At 37.0% G+C, this 27101-nt stretch overlaps 1 protein-coding gene across 1 annotated transcript in view; it reads left to right on the forward strand.

Annotated features, from left to right (window-relative positions):
- The window catches only part of FYB (FYN binding protein), a 137705-nt gene extending 112212 nt beyond the window's left edge, over positions 1 to 25493 (forward strand). Inside the window, exons 11-19 of the mRNA XM_005872570.2 lie at positions 456 to 522; positions 1358 to 1495; positions 3336 to 3361; positions 5623 to 5689; positions 9080 to 9170; positions 10122 to 10284; positions 19215 to 19248; positions 21404 to 21435; positions 22218 to 25493. Coding sequence (XP_005872632.1) covers positions 456 to 522; positions 1358 to 1495; positions 3336 to 3361; positions 5623 to 5689; positions 9080 to 9170; positions 10122 to 10284; positions 19215 to 19248; positions 21404 to 21435; positions 22218 to 22240 — 641 coding nt within the window. The 3' untranslated portion in view covers positions 22241 to 25493. The remainder of the gene's footprint in view (positions 1 to 455; positions 523 to 1357; positions 1496 to 3335; positions 3362 to 5622; positions 5690 to 9079; positions 9171 to 10121; positions 10285 to 19214; positions 19249 to 21403; positions 21436 to 22217) is intronic.
- The last annotated feature ends 1608 nt before the right edge of the window (positions 25494 to 27101 follow it).

Raw genomic sequence — 27101 nt, forward strand, 5'->3', positions numbered from 1 at the left:
GACAATCCCCTGCTCTCCCTTACCCCCCAGTGTCTTATGTCCATTGGTTATGCTTATATGCATGCATACAAGTCCTTCGGTTGATCTCTTACTCTCTCTTTTTAACAATAAATATTTAACTCTATTCTTTATTTAATATTTCTTTTTCTAATATTTATTCTATCCATTTCTCTCTAGTGCACAGTAACTTTTATTATCCCTCATATTTGTATTATATTCATCTCTAAAAATTCTGTATACACAGAACTATGTACCTACTATCTATGTGAGAGTGAGAGAGTAAAATTCATTTTTATTTAAATAGCTACTACTTTTATTTAAGTAGCTATTTACTTAAATAGCTACTATGTTTTGTACAGTTTAATAAGGCATATTTATTATCAAAGTTCAAGCGACTATTACATGACCAAATTACAAAACTAACAGAAGCTTTTTCTCTCTTAACCCAAATGAAGGGATGTTCCCACCTCCCCCAGATGATGATATTTATGATGGAATTGAAGAGGAAGATGCTGATGATGGGTAAGAATAATCAGTGAATTTCCATTTTGCAAATTATTGTATTTATTAAAATCTGTATTTACTGAAGTTTTGGATTGTAGTTAGAATAAAAAAGCACAAATGGTATTCTTTTTTAAATTACCAAAAAATGATTTAAATGTTTAGTTAACAGCCATAAATCAGGAAGTGTAATTACGCCACATTCAAATGAAGTATTATATTGTTTGGAAAAACCTAGATAATTATGTCAAAAGAAGTGATTTAAAAAAGGGTTAAAGAATTGCAGATATTGTAGTTTTTATTTTCCAGACTATTCCCAATCATTTATTTATCAATTAAGAATTTACTTTTACAACAGGCTCCAAAGAGTCTATCAGTTGCCTGGCTATTATTTGTATGATAATCATAGTCATAGGAACCCCAAATAAATTGAGACCATATTCTATCTATGGCAAAACCAGTACTGAATACCCTACCCTTTAGTTGTTTAAACTTTCAAAATGGCATATTTTAAATTTTAAGACCTATTAGTTACTTACTTTTAATAAAAAAATAAAGCTCAATTGATGTTTAAAACTTAATCTTGACTTAGCTTACTATTTTAAGAACCAAGAGAAAACTCACCAAATAGAAAAAAAAAAAATACAACGTACCTACTCCTTACCTTACTAAGCAGCAGTATTCAAAGCTCATGACTTGTACTAGTAAGTTTAATTGCATCATCTTGTTTACAATAATGAGTAACTCACTGCCTGAATGATCAATGCAGCCTAATTATAGCAAGCCTGAATGTCCACCCAATGTCTTCGTGTTCCACTGATTATTCCATTCTGATCAATGCCTGCATGCCCCTAAGCTCCACACTACAGGTTGAAGAGAAGAGTAACTCCTGGTCCTGGGGGATTTTGAAGATTTTAAAGGGAAAAGATGACAGAAAGAAAAGTATACGAGAGAAACCTAAAGACTCTGAGTCAGACAATAATGAAGGTTCATCGTAAGAGTCAACCAACCAAATCCAGTGCACAATAACTACACTAATATTAATTTAATCAAATCCTACTAATATTTTATAACTGATAACCGAATTCTGACAGACTTACACAATTTTAATATTATTTTAAATTAATTATCTTAGCCTCACTTACTGTTTCACCCTTAAACTCATGCATTTACATAAGAGGAGCACAAAGTACTTAAAAAAAACATTATAGTTCAAAGATATATTTTGTTTTCCTGACAAACATGCACAAATACACACACATACATATATGTGCACACACATATCTTCACACACTCATAACTTAATAGGACTTTTTAAACTGTAACATTAGATCTAAAAGCTCACAATTCCTATGCCACATTTTATTATATAATATTTTACATTAACTACTCCTCAAAATATACTTACTCTTTTTAAAAATATCTTTTTATTGATTCAGAAAGGAAAGGGAGAGAGAGAGAGAGAGAGAGAGAGAAACATCAATGATGAGAGAGAATCATTGATTGGCTGCCTCCTGCACGCCCCCTACTGGGGATTGAGCCCCCAACCCAAGCATGTGCCCTTAACCAGAAGGGAACCAGGGACCCTTCAGTCCACAGGCTGACACTCTATCCACTGAGCCCAACCAGCTAGGGCAAAATATACTTACTCTTTTAAAAAGTAATTTGCTAGACATAAAGAACACATTTGGAATTTCCTTTCTCTAAACACACTATTTAAAGTTTTTGTAACTCACTTTCACAATAGTGACATATTAATTCTATTTGAATGATATATTTATACTATACTCAAGTTATCCTAAATATCTTCAGTTTGTCTAAATAAAAATTAATGCAACAATTTTCTCTCTCCATCCAAAAATAACCCTTAGTACAAATTCCATTCATGTGAATTTGAAAGATCTTAATCATGTTATCTGGTACATGATTCAACCCTTTTGTGAGACACTAAAACATCACTCAATAAATAGGACACTTAAAATTATAGCTGAACATAACAAATCTTTTGATGAAGCATTACTCAAATATAATCCTTGCTTAGAAATAAAAGCCACGGTTATTTTTTCTGCTTCAATTACACAAAAGCTAATCCTAATTTTGGATTATTTGAACTAATGACCTCTCATACTTTCGTAAAACTGTGCACCATTCTTCCAGTGGGGGGTGTGTGTGTGTGTGTGTGTGTGTGTGTGTGTGTGTGTGTGTGTGTGTGTTTAAAGTTCAGGGAGTAATAAAAGCAAAGATCTTTTTCTGTTGCAACTAAATGACACCCAATCCTGATTTCAGATCACTTCTATTAATAAGCTCTCTCTCACTTTTTTCAATGGATATGCCTCTCTTATTCACCATTCTCCTGTTTGGGGATATAAATTGGGGAAACATGGTCATATTAAGACTCCTAGACCTTTGTAAATGTCAATTCTGCATTTCTACTCTTTGAGTCAAACAAACAGTTTTGGCCTGAGCTATGCCACAATGAATTCAAAATATTGAGGCCATTGAATTTACCTTGTGGTAATAATATGCCCATACCTCATAGAACAAATCTGAAAACATTGATCCAATGGCTATGAGAAAATAAACCACTGAATGTCTTGACTCTTGACTTTTTTGGCTAACATTGGAGTTCAAAAAAGTCTTGCTAAATTCCAAATCAATGGACAGAAACTGGACTTAATGGAGAAATGGAGGGTGAGAAAGGAATGATCGTCAACAGATTGATTAGCCTCAATAAGCCCCCAGTCTGTTACTTGTTCATGTGTCTCTAAAATAGAGGAGTCAATTTCTGTGTTTATATTGGTCTGATTATAATTGTGTTTTCATTTTCTTTCCAGTTTCCCTGCTCCTCCTAAACAATTGGGTAAGTAATAAGAACTAACTATATATAACTATATATCTCATTTCTTGCAGATTGGGGAGTGAGAAATCATTGGGTATAGTCATAATATCTGGATTAAAGTTCTGACTGAAAATAATAAGTTGTGTAACCTTGTCTAGTAACTTCACAGTTTCTCAACAATGAAATAGCCTGAAGAGGAAAATTTTAAATATTGGTGGTTTTTAAACAGTTCTTCCAGTGGATAAGGGTCATAATGGAGAAAGGGATAAGCAGGCAGGAGTGGACACCAACTTCCCCGTGTTCCCGCACCCCAATTCAATCAGAGCTTCATATATTGGACTTTTGTGTAACGATTTCTAAAAACAAATCAGATTAGATGCCACCAAGGCCCTTCTAAATCTATTTTTTTTACTTCTTTAAATGTCTAATTTATGTTATATTTGGAAAATTTTCCACTGCTAAATATTAAAAAAAAAATTTTGTACAATTTCAATCAGCTTTTTTTTTTTTAATCCTCACCCAAGGATATTTTCCCATTGATTTTTAGGGAGAGTGGGAGAGATGGGGAAAGACAGAGAGAAACACTGATGTGAGAGAAACACATCAATTGGTTGCCTCCTGCATGAGCCCTGATCAGGGCCAGGGCAGGGGAGGAGCCTGCAACCAAGTATGTGCTCTTCCACTCATCTCTTCATTTGCTGTGGATCTTTATTAACAAAAAGTCTAGAAGGAGGAAAAGTAACTACACAGACTGGAAAAGCCACTGAACCAGTTAAGGTCATAGCAACTTTTCCACCAATATGGATTCTCAATACCTGCTGGTAACAGAATTATTATAGAAAATTTAAATGTTCTCTGGTAGTGGCAGTATATAGATTAAGACACAAGGTCATCATTATTTATTGAATAAAATTATTTAATAAATAATGATGACCTTGTGTCTTAATCTATAATTTTCAAAGCATATTCAAGAAACAGCTCCACAAAGAGCAGGAATAAAATGTAAGAAATTTTGAGCAATTGTATTTTTTGTTTTAATTTTCTTTTGTTTTTTCTATGTTCTAAATGTATGTACATGGGATAGTAATATTTTCCTTATCTGGAAACCAATGTGTCATTTTTTTTCAACATATTTATTATGGATTCTTCAAATAGCTAAGCAGGTTTTATCCTTTGAAATTAATTAACTGAAGTGGGACACACACACACACACACACACACACACACACACACACACACACAAAGATTTAAAGGAAATAGGTCCTTGCCACTACCAGAGAACATTTAAATTTTCTATAATAATTGTTCCTTAAGACATTTGTACTCTTCCACTCATCTCTTCATTTGCTGTGGATCTTTATTAACAAAAAGTCTAGAAGGAGGAAAAGTAACTACACAGACTGGAAAAGCCACTGAACCAGTTAAGGTCATAGCAACTTTTCCACCAATATGGATTCTCAATACCTGCTGGTAACAGAAGTGTCTTACTAGTAGAATATTCTTTCCCTTTTAAGGTGGTGCCATACCTAATATACATAATATTACTGTAAGATAAAAGTTAATGAGGAACAGATCAATGAGTAAAAGAGAATGATTGATAGAGAGGTAGATAGATAAGTAGATAGACAGACTAGACATAGAATGAGCCCTGGCCAGGTGACTCAGTTAGTTAGAGCATCATCCCATACATCAAAAGGTTGTGGGTTTGCTTTCCAGTAAGAGCACATACTTGGGTTGTGAGTTTGATCCCTGGTCTAGGCACATAGGGGAGGCAACCGACAGATGTTTCTCCCTCACATCAGTGTTTCTCTTTCCCTCTCTTCCTCTTCCCCTGCCCCCACTTCCTCTCTCTTTAAAAAAAAAATCAATGAACATGTCCTCAGGTGAAGGTTAAAATAAATAAATAAGAATTTTTAAAAATAAAATGATATATTATTATAACACCTCAAATCCCCCAAAAATCTTGATTTCAATACTGCCATTGACCAATAATGTGATTTTTTGGTCAGTAACCTACTAATACTGCCATTCATCACACTTGTGAATCTTCAAATAACCTGTCACTGTTTGGGGTTTTTCATGGTCACTGGCATTTGGAGGGACATTTAACACAGGCATCCAAGGAGGTAAGAACTTCTCCCCTTTAAGGAACAGACACTACTTCCGGGAGAAATGTACAGAGGCCACAGGAACACTTATTTTGTTCTCCTTGAAACATTAAATGCTCATGTCGAAATTTAAACTAACAGCATTTCAACATTTGATATTTTGTCTTTTGTTAGATGTGGGGGAAGAAGTTTATGATGATGTTGATGCCTCTGATTACCCCTCGCCTTCGGCAGACATGAGGTAAGTAAGATGTTCTCATTACAATGACGTGATGGAAATGAGACTGCTCAAAAAAATGGAACTCAGATCAAACTCCGATGGGTGTGCATCTGCGGTGTGAGATCGTGTTCCCTCTGTCTTCTCCCTGGTCCCAGCTCTAACTTTCTGCCAGGTTTGTGAGTGCATAACCCTGACCCTCCTCTTTCTCTCTCTCCTTCCTCACCTCTTCCCCTCTCCCTCCCCTCTCCCTGTGGTCCTGCTCATGGTCCCCTGATGATCCTCTGCTCCGTGACTCACCGATGTCTGCATTCATTCATTCACTGAGAAAAAATTTGAGAGCTTGATCACATTGATCTTACTGATTCATCTCCTCCCTTTATTTTTACTCTTTCCCCAAAACCATTTTGTCTTGACTACTCTTCTTCTTTTACATATCAGCCTCCACCCACCTTGGTTAAGCCTCTTTTATGGGAGGAAGATTTGTTCTTTAACAGGACTTCTGGTCTGTCTCTTTTTCACAAAAGCATCAGTTTCTCAAAGGTCCATTCAAATAATAATAACAATAATAATAATAATAATAAGTCAGCAGTGAATAGGGACATTCTTCAGCTCACCTAAGGTTTCAATTTAATTTTAGGCTAAAATTGTGAGATAATCTAAAATCAGTTGATACAAAAGGCGTTCCTTTTGAAAACTCTTTTGAAATAGGAAATCACATGGTAGGATGTATTTTTATGGTTCAATAACTATGTGAGATGATCCGATACCTACTGCGTATAAAAGCAAACACATCTCTGGCATTTTTAAGAAAAAAAGAAAAGTGAACAAAAAGATTCTGGACTTGATTAGTTGAAGGGTGAAAGTAACGTAAGTGGAATACAATAAGTGATGTCTTCTGAGCTGCACTGGTAAAAAATGCATCAATAAACTCCAAGTATTTATTTTTTATCAAGATTGTTAAACTAATTTTACTGGACAAGAGACAGTGCCAAGATTAAAGAAACCGAAGGGAAAATGTGCTGTCATTTATATATGAACATCACGCTCCATAGGCAGAACGACAAAAAAGCCGAAAGGAGAACCGGTCTCCTGTCTCCGTTCTCCATGAATGGAAAATGTCATCTTCAGTACTGTTTAGCTTTAATATTCCTCGCCATTGGGAAATGGCTTCTATCCCTGGCAGTGTTCAATGCCTCCTTCTGTTTTATATTACTGTAGAAATGCCACTACATTCCAGGCAACAGCTCTCTAGGAACCCAGAATCACACATTGACCCTTTTCTTCAAAAAAAATAAACACCAGCTGATTCAACTTAATGTGACATGCAACTGTTTTCTTACCGGTTGCTTATTTTCAGAGTTTAAAACAATTTTATGTTCTCTAGCATAGTATTCTATTTTTAAATAAATTCTTTTTTGGGGGGGAAAGTTTTAACGTTCATGTATATTCTGATAATGTCAGAGTGCTCATGGGGTATGGAGTGTTCCGCTCTTGCCCAGAGTACCATAGGATGGGAGATACTGAGTGAGGAAGCAGAATATTGTCCTGACTCATCTCACAGGGAATTCACTAAATTCTAAGGTTAAGAATTTAAGAAACAACATTTTAAATAAATCAGTTATAGATAAAATTTTGTCATGTCAAACTCGCAGCCCACATGCAGCTCACAACGAATATTTTTGTGGCCCAGCCAATAAAACGGTATGTAAGAAACATTTTAATAAAAATTTCGTAACTTAATTTTTACAATATCCTGTTATACATAATTATTAATAATGAGCTACAACGTTTGCTAATGACAGATTACTATAATCGTGTTGCATTCATTTCCCTTATGTGCCTTATGCACAGGCACACCATTTCTCTCCACTAATACTAGCAGCGAATATTTTAGCAGCCAATTGCCACGTCATTAGTCTTGGACTGACTTGTTTGGTGTGTGCAACAGGAAACATTTTGCTTTCAGAGAATAAGAAAAATAAGTTTATTTGCATTACAATTATTGTGCAGTTATTCAGTGTCTGGTAAGTTAATGTTCAAGAAAAATATTAATTTTTATTAAAATGTTCTATCATTTTATGTTAACTCATTTATTTCAGCCCTTTTAATTCAGCATGTCTCTATTGAAATAAGCCCACGTTTCTATGAAAATTGAAGCTTTTTTTTTTTTTTTTTTTTTGCGGCCCACATAAACTTAAACCTTGTTTATTTGGCCCATGTTAGCTTTTGAGTTTGACATGCTTTCAGTACACCAGCCCCACTTAGTCTAATTAATTTGAATTTAAAATTAGTTTAATGTAATCAGAATTGCTAGGAATTGGGCAAGGGCAATTTATTTTTTAAAAGCTTCCCAGGTAAGCCTGGCTGGCATGGTTCAGTGGTTGAGCATCAACCTATGAACCAGGAGGTTACAGTTTGATTCCCCGTCAAGGCACATGCCCAGGTTGCAGACTCGATCCCTGGTATGAGGCTTCTAGGAGGCAGCCAATCAATGATTCTCTCTCATCATTGATGTTTCTATCTCTCTCTCCCTCTCCCTTCCTCTCTGAAATCAGTAAAAATATATTTAAATATATAATATACACATATACATAAATATATATGGCAGAAAGCTTCCCAGGTGAGCTGTATGGGGCCAACCTGGAGAACCACTGTCTTGGGCTTATTCGCCTCTTACAACAATTGGCTCTAGTCCAATTGGTATCACTATGGCTCCACTTTAAGTAGATATGAAAAGGCCAATATATGGATAAACTTTTTAAGCTATGAAAATCCATTTTTAAGTGCTCTTTTTAAAAAAGCATTTTCTATGACATTGGCCGATTCATTTAATTATCTAGGAAGGAGTGAAAAATAGAAGGGGTTCAAGAATAGGTTGAATCATATGAAACTACTGATATGTGACCATGTTTAAACTATTCCTCAGTGACTTCATACACTTCAACTATTAGATCATCTCTCACTTCCATTTTAACTCGGAATCTATTCTCATGAAGAGCCTCTTCTGCATTATGAAATGTCATCATTTATGACAATGGCTGTATTAAGAAAAATAATTAAAAACAAAATTTAGCCCTGCCCGGTTTGGCTCAGTGGATAGAGCGTCGGCCTGCAGACTCAAGGGTCCCAGGTTCGATTCCGGTCAAGGGCATGTACCTTGGTTGCGGGCACATCCCCGGTGCAGGGTGTGCAGGAAGCAGCTGATCGATGTTTCTCTCTCATCGATGTTTCTAACTCTCTATCCCTCTCCCTTCCTCTCTGTAAAAAATCAATAAAAATATATTTTTAAAAAATCTAAAAAAACACAAAATTTAACAAAAAATTAATGTTATGACTGATGTTTTTATTATACATTATTCTTTTTATTTTTTCTAAACTAAGTGTTGTTTTACATGTGTTCTGCCTTCTCAGTCAAGGAGCCAAGGCCAAAACAGAAGAGAAAGACCTTAAGAAGCTAAAAAAGCAGGAAAAAGAAGAAAAAGACTTCAGGAAAAAATTTAAAGTATGTCATATTTAAATATCATACAAAGTGCTAATGAAAAAAAAGTCCTATGATTTTTAAGTTCCAAAATGAATATTTTAGAAGTATAATGATCAGTATCACAGTTATCCATCATAACTCCTATATTTTCTATGAAATTTATTTTAGGTTTAAATTTATTCCTATAACAAATTAAGCAAATCCATACATACATAATATACATACTGAAATAACCATCTAAATTTAGCTATCCTTTAAACTTTGATAAGAAGATAATCTAAAAATAAGATGGATAAAATAAATGTAGTGTATATACAATGGAATATTATTCAGCCATGAAAAAGGAAGAAAATCCTACCATTTGTGACAACATGGATGGACTTTAATACTAAGTGAAGTAAGCCAGGGGAAGACAAATATGGTATGATGTCACTTAAATGTGGAATCTAAAAGAAGCCAAATTTGCAGAAACATAGAGGAGAATGAGGGTTTACCAGAGGCAGGAGGGGTGGGGGAAATGGGGAGATGTTGGTCTAAGGGTAAAGAGAACAAACTTTCAGTTATAACATGAATAAGTTTAAGGGATTTGATGTACAGCATGGTGATTGCAGCTAGCAATACTGTATTATACACTTGAAAGTAATTCTTAAATGTTCTCACCGCAAAAAAAGAAATGGTAATTATGTGAGGTTATTGAGGTGTTAGCTAAACACAGTGATTATAACTTTAAAATATATGAGTGTATAAAAATAATAATGTACATAAACTTTAATAAGTTTTCTAATTAAAAATATTAAATTAGGTTGGTGAGGTTATATCTGATTTTTCCAAAAAAAAAACTTTTCTTCGCTGTTCTTACATTATCTTTTAAAAACAAGGAACTGTTTATTTAGCAAAGACTTTCTTAATAAATACATCAATAAATGTGTTACTTGAATAATACTCATCAATTAATAATGTGTTTTTTTCCAGTATGATGGTGAAATTAGGGTCCTGTATTCAACCACAGTTGTTCCAACCTTAACTTCTAAAAAGTGGGGGAACAGAGAGCTACAGGTGAAGCCTGGCGAATCCCTCGAAGTTATACAAAACACCGATGATATAAAAGTTCTCTGCAGGAATGACGAAGGCAAATGTAAGTCACTGACTACTCTTCCGAGAAGCCCTCAGAATTTAGCAGCCAAACAAGGCTCAATGACCACCCCTGCTTTCATTAACTCTTTCATTCTATGCTTTGTGAATTATGGGAAACATTAAGGAATCTTGCTGTGTTGCAATCAACATATCTGATTTCCATCTCTTTTCATTTCCCACCTGCTCTATTTCCCACTGCAGTGCCAAATTGGTGCTTCTCAAAAGGGGTCCCACAGACACCCAGCATCAGGAGACCCTGTGTGTGCATTGAAATCACAGTTGCCTGCAACCACCCTTGACTTCCTGAGTCATGAGCTCTGGGGTCGGAGGGAATCTGTGATCATAACTCTTCCCAGCTTCTTCCTCTGTACACTGAAGTTAAGAGCCACTGCTAAAGTAGTGAAGGGCACTAGCTCTGGCCTGGTTTTGAAATTACATAGCATATGTCACACCTGGAGTTTCTAGTTTTCCTACCTTGCAAATTCCTTGTTTTCATTTCCTGTGTGGACACATTTAATATTGCATACTATTCCAAGTGCCTATAAGACAGTCCTTGTTCTCTTTGACTCTGTCAACTAGGAAAACAGGCAGATGCAAATGTTTTGTCAAATATTAGAAAGGACGCTTATGAATTTGAAGTCAAGGAAAGAGAAATTCAAAACTATGTTGCCCTATATTTGAAATCGGATAGCCAGCATGGCTGCCCCATATCAGCTACATTAGCCTGCAGAGAACCCGTGAACTCCGAGTCGAATTTTAATGACAGGAAGGTGACTCAGGGACAGGAACTGAAATGGAGCTTTAAGAACAAAACAGTGACTCAAGGGTGGGGAAAGTGGAGCTAAAGTTATCATGGAGGAGGTGTGGTTGGCTTTTCACAGGGGAAAATGGAAGGTGGATACAAAGGAGAAAGGGCAGCGTGGTATTAAGACTGAGCGCTTACTGGAGATCATGTGTACCCAGAGCTCAAGGAAGCAAAGAAAGCCCCTTTCACACTAGCATTTGGGGGCATGTACCCAAAGGAATGGCCTTCAATGCAGAAAAACTCTAAGAAAAAAAGGTCATAAAAATGTTCAAAATTTTCAAATAATTAAATAAGTTGTGACAAATATACCGAATTAAATATTTTCCATGATGATCATGAAAATAACATGAGGAAATTCTCCGGGTACAACAATAAGAGGGAGAAGAAGCCTGCTTAATGTGGGATAGGCTTTATAGGCATGTTAAAAATCATGTCAATAAAAACATTAAAGGGGAGGATTAGGTTGGTGGGCCTAAGTAATATGTTTCCTTTCCTCTGCGTTCCACATTATCTCACATTTTTCACAGCAGAGAATGGCCCTAGGGCTGGTCATGCGCATCTGTCTCCAGTGCGCACGCTCCAGACACACCTTGCCCTCGGTCTGGTGGAAGGAAGCCTTGCCAAGCTATTCTGAGATTCCTGTCCCCAACCGTAAATCCCATGAGGAGCAATGCTCCTCGACATCAAAGTGCCTACACAGCACGTGGGGACTTGTTGAACACACAGATTCTAATTCAGCGGGTCTGAGGTGAAGGGTGACATTCTGCGTCTTACCAAGCTCCCAGGTCATCGATGCCGCTGGCCCACGGAACACATTAGTTACAAGGATGTGGATGCCCTTCTTGGCAAACATGTATAGGTATAGATGTAGTTGAGCAGAAGTAGGTATCAGCCCCAGACACAGAAGAGATGGCTAGCTTCCTAGGAACCAGTGGGTCTTGAGAATGAAGAAAAGCAATAGCTTTTCAGAGATTGTTTGTAAGCTGCTATCAGTCCCTGTTTGGACATCAGTATTCCTAAGTATTGTGAGGAATACTGAAAGGCTCCTGTCTTCTTGGAATTCATCATCTTTAAAAAATGAAAGGTGGAAACATTACATAAAATTCTGGGAGATGACACTCAAGGAATCCATGTAACTTTTATCATTTTTCCCTGGTGCAGTAGCAACACACTTTGCAATTCTTAGCTGGTTCAGGGGTCCATCTCGAACAGGATGGGAACCAGATGGCTACATCGGTAGTATGTGCGTACCTGTTGTTTTTATTTAAAGACTTTCTTTGGATTGGACTTAATTTGGCTTCTTCATTTGAGAGGTGATTTCTGGGAAACACAGGTAGGCTAGTGAAGAAGTAAACAAGGGATGGAAGACAGTTACCACTTGAGTAATTAAAGCTTCATCTGGGAGGGAACTTGGAGTGGCAGTTCCCGCTTGCAGTGGGAAAAGAATTGCGGTATTTGTACCACTTCTGTTCCTCAGGAATGGAAGCCCACCCCTGGGAAGGTGGCAAGACATTCAAGATACATGCCCAGGTTGCGGGCTCAATCCCTGGTTGGAGGAATGCAAGAGCCAGCCAATCGATGTTTCACACTCACATCGATGTTCCTCTCTCTCTTTTCCTTGCCCTTCCTCTCTCTCTAAAAATCAATTAAAAATATCTTTAGCCTAGTACAGAAACCCCTTTCTGATCTATGCTCATGCTCATCAACTATTTCCCACCTGCAGCTGACACCCTAAAATTACAAACTCTTATTTGTCATTCCCCCAATAAATTACTCTATTTCATCCTTCTAAGCCCATGGTCGGCAAACCGCGGCTTGCGAGCCACCTGCGGCTCTTTGGCCCCTTGCGTGTGGCTCTTCGAAAAAACACCACGTGCGGCTGCGCACGTCCAGTGCGATTGAAACTTCGTGACCCATGCGCAGAAGTCAGTATTTTGTGGAAGAGCCAGTATTTTGTGGAAGAGCCACACGCAAGGGGCCAAACAGCCGCATGTGGCTCGAGTGCCGCGGTTTGCCAAGTCGCAGTTTGCCGACCACTGTTCTAAGCTATTTTATTCTACTTGGAATGCTCATAATTGTCTATTAAAAACAACCCAGTTGTCGTCTAAAATTGGATGCACATCCACTCCCTACTCCCAGCTACCCCATCACAATTAATATCTCCCCTGCCCCACCAAGCTACTACTTTTGCTGCTTTAATTGCCTTGTTTACCAATCAAGCGTCTATTACTCTTATTAGACTCTGAGCTTGAGAGTAGCTTCCATGACAGGCTCTCAACATTGCTGTGCCAACACATTCTAAGTGCCTGGCACCTTGCTCAGGGCTTGCTGAATGGAATTTGGCAATTTGGACATTGCAGTTGGAGAACCAGATAAAAGTCTGACAACCAGGCATTCACGGGAAAATGTCTGCTGAATAGTTTAACTGGTTAGGAGAAGGAAGTTCTCTGTCTTAGCCTTAGTACTGCAGTCCGCTTGTCGTGTATCATTTGGGAGCCCTTAAAACTTTCAGTTCCTTATTTCTGCATCATCTGATTAGCAGCAAAGGCATTTGCAATCCAACACCATGGTGACCCTAACGTTTTCTTTACTCTCCATTCTCCTTTAATCCATCAAAGGAAAGAAAACATCGCTTACTTAAACCCTAGGTTGGTAATGATAGAAACTAGAGGCTAAAGCATTAACACTAATCCCTTCCCATTGTGCAGTGGAGTGCAAGCCTCTCATAGGCTTTATCACATCTGATCAAGTCTCACCCACTGACTTGTGAAGCGCAGATCTCAAAGGCGCTGAGAACTTAAATAGATATCTCTGGCACATTCCCAAATATTTCGCATTTCTCCCTAGTATTTGTGCATATTCCGCAACTCAATGTCTCATGAGCTGTGAGTTTTCCCACCTCTTGTCACTGGAGAAAATTTTTCTACAAAAATATGCAATGAGACACAGGCTGAGTTATTTGTGGCTGAAATGCCCTCCATTTCTTTTGTATATCAGAGAAAGGGGGATTTTGAAGGTGCTTTAAATTTTCCCAAATCCAACTGACCATTCTTGGCTTAAATAATTTTGGTTTTAGTGCTAAAACAACACATGAAGAAAAAATTGTAAGTTTAGAAATTTGAAGTCACCTTGATTTGAATCCTCAGAAATGAGAGAGATACCTACATAGAGAGAACATTTTGTAAAAGTCGGATAATATTATAATCATTTATATTCAGTATTATACACTGCATTTCGTTTTTCCCTTTTATTATATTGTGAGCATTTCCCCTTGAAATTGGACATTGTTCTACTTGCCTGGGTTAATCTACACAATATGATTTCATTGTTTTGTAAATTGCATGAAGCCAAATTGAGTAAATTTCACTTTATATCCGGACTTGCTCACCACACATGAAATAATGAAGAAAAAAAATCAAAGTTGTCATTTTTATCAAGTGAAAAAATTGAAACTATTAGAATGAAGACGTTTCCCATTTTGAAGATGACTTTGTATTTCCTCAGTGATTTCATGTTCACAGCACCCCTCTGAAAGGTGAGTCATTAGTCCTGGGACACAGCTGCACGGTAGCAGGCAAATGTTTGCCAAAGACGCTGCTGGCACATTCGGGGGCGGGTGTTCCTTCCTTAACGAGCTCTCCCCCACCACATATTTCAAAACATTTGTTTCAAGCCACTGTGTTCCGTTCTATGAATGTGAGGTTTCCAAATAACAATTTCATATTATGTGTGAGAATCCCTGCCAAAACCCACAAGATTATAGGGCTAACTAAACATGGCAGCCGTTCCACATGGTACAGAACCACAAGGCAGTTTTTATTCACTTCATTTGCTTGCATTTTTTTTATATGTTTTTATTGATTTCAGAGAGGAAGGGAGAGGGAGAGAGAGATAGAGACATCAATGATGAGAGAATCATTGACTGGCTGCCTCCTGCACTCCCCCCACTGGGAATTGAGCCCACAACCCCGGCCTGTGCCCTGACTCGGAATCAAACTGTGACCTCCTGGTTCATAGGTCAACGCTCAACCACTGAGTCACACCAGCTGGGTGCTTGCATTTTTCATTATCATTCCTTTATGATGGATGTACATAGAACATGTGGGCAAAGAGAGTATTTTTGTACTACAAAAAAATGATCTCCGGGAACCATAATGGAGAGATTATATAAAAAATTCACGGCAAGTCGCTTGTTTTGACACTGTCATGAAGCATGCTTTTAACAGAATGAAGTTTTAGCAGAGGCTTTTTAATGTACAAGACAGCAAAAACTATGCTGTATTAAAAGTCATTAACCCAGTAAAAATGCTATTTAATAGTCATTTTATAGCTACTGAGCCCCCAATTATCACATCATTGCAGGGAACTGGAATAGAGCAGCACAGTGCCATCCCACACTTGATCTCCTGGATGCATTTTTCTTTAAAATATCCACAATCGCCGAAACCGGTTTGGCTCAGTGGATAGAGCGTCGGCCTTCGGACTGAAAGGTCCCGGGTTCGATTCCGGTCAAGGGCATGTACCTGGGTTGCGGGCACATCCCCAGTAGGAGATGTGCAGGAGGCAGCTGGTCGATGTTTCTCTCTCATCGATGTTTCTAACTCTCTATCTCTCTCTCCCTTCCTCTCTGTGAAAAATCAATAAAATATATTAAAAAATATATATATATCCACAATCATTGATGTTTATGTATCAAACACCCAACAACCACAAAAATGGAGCATTCAACAAAAGAGAGAGCTCTTCCATAGAACTCGTGAATAGGCAAGATACAGAGGAAATCTCATAAGAGGGCTTTGAGAATCTAAGAGAATATAATTTTTGTAATTTATTTTGTGAAGTTAGATTATTAAGCTGTGTAATGAGTTATTAATTTTGGTCAAGTAAAGGATGGTTTTAATGCTTAATTACAGAGAGTGTTTTATTCAGGTCTACACAGTTTTAGCATAATTGAGTTTTAAAAATAGATTACCTAACAGCACAGGAAACGAAAAACCTTTTATTTCCAAAAATCATGATTATGTTCTCTGTTTTTAGCTTAATTACTATTAATCTTCTAAATATTTTAAACCAGTAATATATTTGATGCCAGAATACTTCCAGTCTCTGACAACACTATAATTTCTTACACATTTCTCTAGTTTTCTGTCTTTTAATTTTAGTTCAGAGAGACTATAAAGCCCCAACAACTCACTATGAGAGTGACATAATGGTTAAAAGCTTTAGTTTATTTATGGCATTATTTTTCAATTATTAACTTAAACATGAATCTATCATGGGAACACAGTTGTATTGTCTCCCCACAATGTGTTTTAAGAGAAAATTCAAAATGAAAATAAAACCACAAATTTTAACTAATTAAAAAAAAAAACGTTTGTGCCTATTTCCATCTATGGAGAACTATTCACATTTGATTCTGGCCCTGGACATAATAAGTACAGATAAAGACAGATTTAGTTATTGGAACCTGACACAGAACCACAATTTATTCTTAAACCTTGTTATCTGCACCATTTTTCTTATTAGAGAGACACATAAAATTGAATTTGTTAGAGATGAGCTTATTTCCCTTTAAAAACTGTGTTACATTATGATAGATACCTTGTTTAATGTCTCTTAACATGAAATGAGTGAAGGAACTGTGATAAGACTACCTCAGGATGATAAATTTTAGTTGTTCTTACATGAATAATTTGCTACTTTTGCTTTGTCTGAAATAAAAAGAAGGTATAAAATGGTTTAATTTTTCATACTCTGAATAAAATATTACTTTACTGTGCTTTTATCATTTTGCAACATCCTTCATTACTTTTATACTGAAGAAATTCAAAAATAACCTTGATTTTTTCTTTTTCAAGTATGATACTTATCAACAGTTTTCATTTGAAGGTGGTAAATTTCTTGAGAAAATATTTTGGTGAAGTTTTTTTACCCTGGAATATTTCAAAGGAATGTTTATTTTTTTTAATTTTAACCTACAATTTCAGTTGTATGATCCTAATTTTTAAAAACCATGTGTTTTCATGTGAAATCAACAGTAATATGACATCAACATGTTTAAGTTAGTTTATTATTATTTGTGTAAATCTTTGCTTATGAGCTTTCTGGTTTATTCTTTGTTACACATCTACTTTGATTTAGAACCCAAACTGTACCTGAAGTGGATCAAAGCCAATAGATTGACTCAGTTAAAGAAGTGATTTACAGGCTGTATTGACAAAGCAGTAAATGGTACTAATCTCCAGCATACAACAGAGTTTAGGGAGTAACACAAAACTAGTGTTTTCAAAAGTTAATAATAGTAATGAGATGTCAGCAGGCATTTTCTGAAGAAAATATTTTTTCTAACTAAGAGTATTTTTACACTCTGAGGGGCAAACAGAAGGTGCTCAAAAAAGTTGTGGGGTTTTTGTTTGTTTTGTTTCTTGCTTTCTTGCATAAAATATGGTCTACTTCCTACTTAACCAGGGAATTACTAGGATCCCTGCTATGTGTTCTTCTGTAATGATTTGTTCCATGAAAGATGAAAATGCAACTACTGAGACTGTCAAACGGCAGAAGCAGTAGAGGAAGGTCCTTCACACTGAAGATCAGAGAGCCAGGAGGAGGCCGTGTAGAATGCACGTTCCCCCAAGCAGCACTAGATAGCTGGCATCTGAAAGCAGTTCTCATTCTACCCAATATACTAAAATTGGAAGAGCTAAGTCTTAGATATGGTAGTATTTAAAATACCTACCTATGAACTACTTTTGCAATTTGAGAAACTATGCTTACTAAATTCTTCCTATGGGTCAAGTGGGTGATACTTTAAGAAATAGATTGAAATTTGAAAGGACCTTCTACTACAACCTGCAGTAGTTTAGAGAAGGACAAAAAATATTTACAGGGGAAAGGTGGAAGGATTTGAAATGGAGGAAAAGAGACATGTTGGAGAGAGAAAGAGAAAAGTTGGAGAGAAAAGAAATGAAGGAGAGAAAAGTGGACGTAAGAAAAATGGGTCATATTTGAAGATAGATATACAATTATTCAATATATTATGTTATATTATATTAATACTAGTGGCCCAGTGCATGGATTTGTGCACATTAAAAGGAAATTAATTAGAAGAAATATTTTAATATTGCTATTTGCCTTTTCTCTATAATAGACGTGTCAACCAAATTCCAATCGACAATGATAGATCGAAACACACGCATGCGATTGGCGCCAGTGAGAGCTTTATAAGTATCGCGCATGCACGAGTCAACTTAGCCTTTATATAGAGAGAGTAAACTTGCTTAATTAGACCTGCTTTCTGATGTAGCTAAACTTTTTCCAGCCCAGTGAAGCACCCCAACTTGTCTTTTGGGTAATTGTCAGCAACACAGCAGTAAATATCAACATGAAGCAGATTGTTATTGTAGATCATGCAGGGAGAACAAAGGGTAAAATATTTAACTGCAGCAGTGTTGATTATATTCTGCGCAGTGAGAAAACCTTTCAAGGTCCACCATTCTTACTTCTTTTCAGTCGGGTCAAGTTTCTAAACTTTCTAAATCTTCGTTTTCTGGCTAATGAAAAGAAAATAGGATTCCACCAAGTCTTCTATCTACCTACTCCAGGACTTCTGTAAGGATCAAATGAGATGAGGCACAAGAAAATGCTTCACAGGCATTTGGTTACAGTGTGAAATGTTTCCACCTTGCTATAAGGCAAATTGTGTTCCTGGGCTGAAGAAACTCCAAGAAGGCTAGTCGTCGCTAGGGAAAGGAAGCCAGTTGTTACCTGACTTCATTACCTGGCGACCATTAGGGTTGGGCTGGGCTGTGGGCCGCATTTTGCACCATGGGGTCTCAGCAGCGTCAGCTGCGATTTGGAGGGCTGTTGCTCCAGGGTGGTAGCAGGGCCTGTGTCCCACTTGGGGGAAACCGAGTGTTGCTTTGTGGGCACCAGGTCCACGGTGCCGGTGCGTGTCACGGCAGCTCCTGGTGGTCAGTGCACATCATAGCAACCGGTCGGAGGGTCGGACACTTAGCAAATTAGACTTTTATATATATCGATTCAACCCTAATTCAATTTCTTAAAGGAATAGTAAACATTTTCAAGTCTGCACTACTAATGAGATTCATTTTCTTTTTCTTTCATAGATGGTTATGTCCTTAGAAGTTACTTGGTGGACAAGTAAGCTCATTTTCTTTTTCTGTTATACTTGTAAAGAATGTTATGCTTTGCTTTAAGAAAGATTCTTAACATGATAAATAACATAATCTACTGAACTACCAGAAATCAATGTAAAACAATATGCTGTACTAATGTCATACTAATGTCAGTACCCATAATCCATAATAAAGTTAAGGTTTTCATAAAGTGTCACTTTAAATAGACAAGAAGCCCTTCTCATTCACCATTATACAGTTCATAGTTTTACATGTTCGTTGGAGACAGACATTGCAAACATTGGAGACAGGTCACAGCCCCGAACACTTTCATTGATACTTCTCATTTCACTTGCTGATTAATGCAGTTGGTTGAATTGAATTAATCAGGGATCAATTATTGTCTACACAGTCGGTGTTAATATCACCTAATAATAGTTTATAGTTTGGCCCTTAATTGAGGGCTTTTCTTTACTCAACCCAGGCATAGTAGAGTATGAAGCTGTCTTTTTAGGATGCATGCCAGACAAAATATAGCAATCAATGCTTCTTCTATTCTTATGAATAAGTGGTTGTCACTATCTGGTGGCAGTGTGCTATCAGAGTCCCCCCAAACATTGTGAGATTCTGTTCCAAGTAAACCAGTGCAAGAAATGATTCCATTATCAGAGTAGGTCATGTCCCATCACAAAGATTTACAGAATTTAGCTTTATAAAAAAGTCAAAGAGGATTCACAGACTATATCCACAAACATCCTGGCACCAATCAGAAAGAGAGAAATCAATGTTAAGGGCTCTGTCTGCAAACTAGTATAGAATCAAAAGAAAAAGAATCATAATACTTTATTTTCTTCAGAGAATTAATCACGGTGCTGGCATGGGGCTTCTCAATAGGTTTTATTTTATAAAACATACAAATTTCATGGAAAGAATGTGTGCTAAATAATAGGACAGCTCCCCCAGTGATTATTAAGGGTGATTAAGAGAGAATTTAAAAAGAAGACTCTGTAAGTAATATTGGTGTACCACCTATTGAAATGAATACTTCATAAGTTTTTTAGTGGATAATAGGAAAATCTGTCCTCTCTGCATTTGTGTCAGATTTTGCATTAGCCAAAGCCGCCCTCAATCTCAGAGAAAGGATCCAAACAGAAGACATAGGAACTCAGAGCATCTGCCATGGTTGGCAGCAGTCTGAAGGGCCTGCTGCTGCTTCATGATAAAAGCTCAAAGCTAGAACAGGAACCAAATGTGGGTCTGGTCTGCATGACAAAGTCACCTCACATTTCTGGACTTTGAAACTGTGTCCTACATTTCAAGGCTATATTAATATTTACGATACTTTATATTTTACTTATGTGTATATCGTTTTCTCCTCCATTAGATTATAAGCTTCTTGAAATCAAAGTTTGTGTCTTCCTCGTCTTTATATCTCCTGGGACATGGGAGACGTTCAATCCGCATGTAGAATAGAATATTTCTCAAAGGGCCTGGTAAAACTTAAAATGTGTCAAGATAGACAGAACTAGTGTTATGAATGTTGCCTCTCACCATAAATATTTTTTAGATTTATATTACATAAGAATCACCATACTAACTATATCTTGGCTACTTATTTTATAACTAATATTTATGTGTTTTATAACTAATATTTTAAAATTATGAGAAACGTGCAAAAATGATGCATCCATTTTCTATGTCAAATATTATATTCCATTCAGTATTTGAAGTTCAAGTAAAAGTATAAACCTGATATTAACAAATATAATGAATTTTTTTTATTAGAAACCCCACTGGTTCTAATACCCCATGATTTTCCAGTTTGTTTAGTTCAACAAACTCTTCTTATCCAGCTCAGCTGTATGCTAGGTTCACTGCTGGGTCTAAACATGAGAAAGGCACAGGCTGTGCTCCTGAGGTGTGTTTCTGATTACTGTGTCTATCGTAAGCAGAAATAAATCGGGGAGTGTTTTTTAGAATAAAAGAGGATTAGATTAAGCCAAAGAAAGAAGATGCAGATGAATATGAAATTTCTTCCCACTTATAAATGCATAGCAACTTTTCATCCTTAAATGCTTTGTGTCATATAAAATTATATTATTAAATCTTTCATCTAAATATTGCTTTCATGTTAAGAAGATATTTTCCTTAAAAATAAAATTTCTTTTCTACAATTACAGTGATGGAGAGATCTATGATGATATAGCTGATGGTAAGTCTCGCATGGCACCGACCACAGAGAACAGACAGTGAACCTATTGTCCTGTCAAATTCCAAAAATAGCTTGCTGATTTATTAGAACCTCCCAATCTCATCAGAGTTTGAACCACTTGAAAATGTTAGAAAAGGTAAATGTCCTCATATAATGAAAAAAAATATATTTTTGCACATACCTGGAAAGTAAGGAAGAATCTCATTTATTTTCTTTGAAAACAGAAGTAGAAAAATAGTTGGTGAATTTTTTATTATACCATGAATCTTAATAAGAATTGTTTTTACCGACAAAATATATGTGTACCCGGTACTCATTTCATAACCTGTAATACTCACTAGTGTTTCCTAAGCATTATATATTCCTAAATTATGATCTAAAAAATTAATTTCAACTGACATGAAGCATAGTGTTAATCATGTTGCCTTTTAGTTCCTTTTAAACTTATTCTTACTGATGTTTAATATTTCCAACCTCATTCAGAATGCCCACCACAAAATACATTTAATTCAGTGGAAAATAAAAGAAAATAATCCCGTCTCATTTTGTTAGAGAATAAATTTGTCCATAAACTTTATTGGAATTGAACACTAAGCAATAAAAGTGAACTAAATATATGGCCTTCCATGTAACTACTTTTTTTTTTTAATAAAAGAAGCCAATTCTACTTTTAAAAATTTTTAAGCCAGGAGCTTATGCATCGCCCATATTTCCAACCTTGGAACACTCAGAGGGTATATGTTTTGTATAACCATGTTTACATTTGCATTTTTTTCTTTCAGGTTGCATCTATGACAATGACTAGCCCTCAGCTTTGGTCATTCTGCAGTGTTCGTTTGATGCCAATATGAAGTCTGGGTTTTAATTAACATACATGATTGGTTATCATAGAAAATGAATGCACAAAACTACTTGTTATCATTTGTTGTAAATTCTGAGTATCTTTATAAAGTTTTAACATTTGGACTTTGAAAATGACCTCTCTGTTTAATCAACATCTTGGAAGACTACATCAATGAGATAAGAATTATTAAATATCTCATCTCTGCCTCAGCTAAAATGATGAAGGCGCTTCTTTTAGACCATCAATAGCAACCCCCCTTCCAAAAAATAATCATTTGAGAAGAAATGACTGTGTTGTCTAAAGATATCCAAGGAAGAAAAATAAAGAAATATTTAAAAAAAGACCCACAAGAAGAAAACTATTGTTTGCACCTCTAATTGTGACTATATCTTATATTCTCTATTCAAATGATCTGTCTTTAAAAAGGCTGACCTCTTGTCTCTCTTGCTGGTGGGGTAAATGTTTTTCAAAAATTATAATAGTAGCAGAACTTTTGTATAAAGTTTGCCCCTGTTTGTTAATTGTGAATATGTGTTAATTATTTGATAAGAATGTATGCATTTTGGTATGCACACCTAAGATTAAAACTGTGGAAAGATCTGAAGGTTTCTTTTTTCAGATTCCTACACTGGCCTCATAATCCTGTGCTCTGTTCAAAGTGCTCTAAGTGGAGTAAAAGTGAGGCTTACTCTAAAATTATGCAGAATGGAATTTGGAATTTGAAATTACCCTTTTATGGTGCATCTTTACCATGAAGACTTTTTAAAAAGTTTTTGTTTTTGTTTTACAATTACCTCTATGGAGCTCTTTAAAAAACCACTTTACTGGAAAGTTGGCCAACAGAGGGAGTACAAATTAATCAATCCTAGCATTCATATTAGGGTGTTCCTATTGATACACCCTCTTCCCAAAGCAACCTAGAATCAAAATGCGAAGCGTTTGGGTCCCAAATGCTAAGAACACTAAACATCATGATACAAAATGCAAAACCCTAACTCCCAAGAAGATTGCTTCTGAAGAGTGACCCACGGAACTGAAATAATTTCAAATGATTGTAAAGGACCTCAAAGCCTTCATATGGGTACAGTAGGATTCCCATTAGATGCATTGGAATTTGAAAATAGAACATCAACATCGACTGCTCAATTTATACATTCTGGAAGTGTGAGGCCCCCAGATGAGAAGCCACTGATCTCAAAGATCCCCCCAATTATGAAATATTTTTATGTCTGCCTTTTGATAGGGAAATGAGTCTAAGCTCACATGATGAACTTAATACCAGGGCCAGAATGTTTTCTGTTTGTTAAATTTGGTAACCAATATACATAATACACTGACAGTATATTTCCAGCGGTTTTTTGTTTTTTTTTCTTATTGAGAACAGTATAAATTCCATAGAGTATCAGTTTGTTTTTTTTAATTCCAAATTAGATCAAGGGAATATTTTAGAGTTTTGGTTTATAAACCAGGAAATAGGCTCACACACCTAGGAAAGATTTATGTAATAGGTTATCGTCTTAATATAAAATAAATATTTGAAGAATGAATTTTAATGTACTAAATATTACTTCTGTTATCGTTTTATGTTTGGGATTTGGTCAAGTAAGAAGAGCAACAAATTAATAATACCTTCAGCAGAAAAGTTTGCCTCGGACTTCATCGAGAAATCTAAGCCATCTGCCTTTCTCTCCCGTAACTTCATGCCACATCTGCAAGAGTCCTTCTCTAAGCCCGTCGTGACCTCTTCTTGCTTCAGCCTCAGAGGATGGCCCAAACTTCCTTCAGTGCTCCTGATACTTTGCCTCCGATTTTGTGGTAGAAATTGAGATAACCAAGTGCAATTTCCTTCAACTTCCAACAACATTCAAGCTTAGCCCCATATCCAAACACTGGCCTAGAGAATAAGACGGTGCTTCTCGGATTGATAGCCACAAGCCATTTCTTCCTCTTGCCTGCTCCCATGTTTTCTTCCTCCACAATTAATTCATTCTCTTTCCCTTTCTCTCTCTCTCTCTCCCACACACCCCCCACACACCCTCTCTCTATCCATATTTTCTTCCCTCCTTTTCTTTATTTTAACTTCTCCCATTGTACAGATGCCCTCCTCTAGGCTTACAAATACACTGAAGTCTTTTCCATTCAAAAAACAGCAGGAAACCTTGCCTTGAATCCCAAACATATCTCCCACTACAGCCCATTTCTATCTTCCTTTCTCATCCCATTGTCTTAAAATTGTAGGGTCACGTGGCAGCCAGGAGAATGTGCCTCACAGACCCCCAACCATAGGGAGCTTCATTGACCAGAGACCCCAGCTTCTGCACTCTGAAACTCATCACCACAGCTGAGCCAACAGCACGCCTCCCACAGACGGCTCCTGTGTAACCAATGACGGGGCCTGGCTGGCCGGATCCTGAAAGATACAGAGCCCTCCGTGGTGACTTGGTTTGCAGCCCACCCATCAGCCTTGCTAAAGCTTCTTTACCTAGCAGAGCACTCTGAGATGCTTCTACCCAGCCATCCCGCCCTTCACCGGGGTCAGACCGGCATTGTTCTCTGGTGGTTCCTCCAGCCTTCCCCAGCTTCCTCCCCATTTCCTCTCACACGTGTACTTTTCTCAGAAAAAACAAAAGTATTGCATTTTCACCTCATCTTGGTATCTGCTTTCCAGAGGATCTGAACTGGACACAGTACAGCTGAAGAGTTTGTTTGTAAAAATACACATCTTCCTCCGCAGATCAGCTGAATCAAACTCTCTAGGGAAGGAATTTTTTAAATCAATTTTTAATTAACTCTAATATGAGTTGAGTGCTTAGCCACTAAACATCTTCGGCCAACCAGATGTGGACCTCGGGAGTAAATGCTACCACTCGGAGTTATCTGCCTTCAGGCCAAAATGACCAGCCTTTTGACCCCCACCTCACTTATCACCATATATGGCCACCCGGGAAGAGCATGACCTTGTGCCAGATGAATGAAGCTGAGACAGACCCTGAAGGAGAAGAGAGCTGTGGTCTGCAGACCACACGCCCCTCAGCAGGGGACCCAGCTGCATCCTGCAACTCCCCCTTCCCTTAGAAGGGGTCTGACAGTCCATGTCCACAAATGAATGGGGAGGTCACAAAATTGAGACCAACATTATGGATACCTTTTTATAAAAAATTTTACCATACAAATTAGAAACATGGTATGTGACACCCAGATGGGAAAATAAAAAAGGTCTTTTTTATTTTGTTTTGAGGAATTGTTTGTCTTCTAAGACAGAAAAGACTTGAGCTTCATCATAAGTTAATGAGAAGGATCTAGTTGAGAGGGGAAGCTGAAAACATAAGAGAGATGCGGTATAATCAAAGATCTCAATTTCTTGCAAAAGATAGATTTATAATTTTTCTCTCTTTATACACCTGTAAAAAGCTAAACATTGTATTGGACATACCATATGGACTCAAATATTACCACTTATTATTATTATGATTAATTTTGAAATACTTTCTGATGCGGCCTATATTGTCACAAATGTGCCACATATTTAAGGGTTCATTTTCATGACTGGTACATCATTTCTCCTGCCTCCTGCTTCAGATGACCAGCTAAGGTATGTAACCTTAAAGTCTGAACTTCGCTAAGACTCAGGATCTTCATTTATAAGGTATGAAAGTACCTCCTTTGCAGGGTTGTGTGTACTTCAGCATTGAGTGCAGTGTCTGACACACATTAACTATTATCATCACCCTGCTTGCTATTTGCTATTACGCACTTTGAACATGTCCATGTGATGGAATCCTATTAAGATGAGCATTACTTCAATGGCGGTAAACTTGCTCTAAGTCCCAATTATTTGCCAACTGATATTTGAGAGTAATACAGAAACACTTAATATTAAACACAATAAAAGTTTAAAAATAATGAATAAATGCAATGTTTGTGCCATGTCCAGTTTCTACATTTGAGTATTAGGTTCCTGTGTGGCACATCAATTTTTATTTGGCATTTCTTGCAACTAAACTGTAGGGAGATAGTTGTCAAATAGATATACATGTAGATGTAGATATATGGAGAGAGATGCACCATGCCAAGGTATATTTTGTTTACATATTAAACACATGGTAATATTTTTCTTGAAGGATTTGGTCTTCTATTTTTTCTTGCTCACTGGTAGAGAAATGATTCTTTCCTACAAGAAACATCACAATGCCAACATGATAATAAATGATAAATGGCAAATGATATGTAGCTTTGGTATGGGCATAATAGAGAATGGTGGAGACTGTGACAAACAGAATATAAGTTCTCTGCACAGGAGTGAGAGCTATTTCAGCTAGCCATCTTCTGGCCCTCCACATCCCCCTCTCCAACCTCTCCATTCTGCTCTAGGCCCCCCAAGACTAACCTTTATGGACTGCCTCAAGAGGCTCCCTTGACTTATAAATTCCACTTTCATTTGGCCAATGAGGAGCACTAGCAAGTCATCAGAGGGACAGGAGAGCGAGTTTTAGATATTTATTCCTCCAGCTTCCTCCTTGAGGTACCATCATGAGCTGGCTGTGTCCTTCACCCAAGGTCACAGCTCTGTCAGGCAGGCTTCTCCACTTGCTGACTCTGGGTTCCAGATCTACTCCTTCCTGTTCCTTCTGGATTTGCAGCCACTCCCTGACGTTACCAGTTCCAGGGGGCTGCTCTTGACTGTGGTTTCCCTACACACCCTACATACATTTGCAAACAGTTCTCAAATTTTCCAACTTGAGCGTGCCATTTGTTTCCCATCCGGGATCTACTGATACTATGACTCAACTGTGATGATTGTGGGTCCAGTATTTATAGACTC

This window comes from Myotis brandtii, unplaced genomic scaffold, assembly GCF_000412655.1.
Source record: "Myotis brandtii unplaced genomic scaffold, ASM41265v1 scaffold384, whole genome shotgun sequence".
NCBI lineage: Eukaryota > Metazoa > Chordata > Mammalia > Chiroptera > Vespertilionidae > Myotis > Myotis brandtii.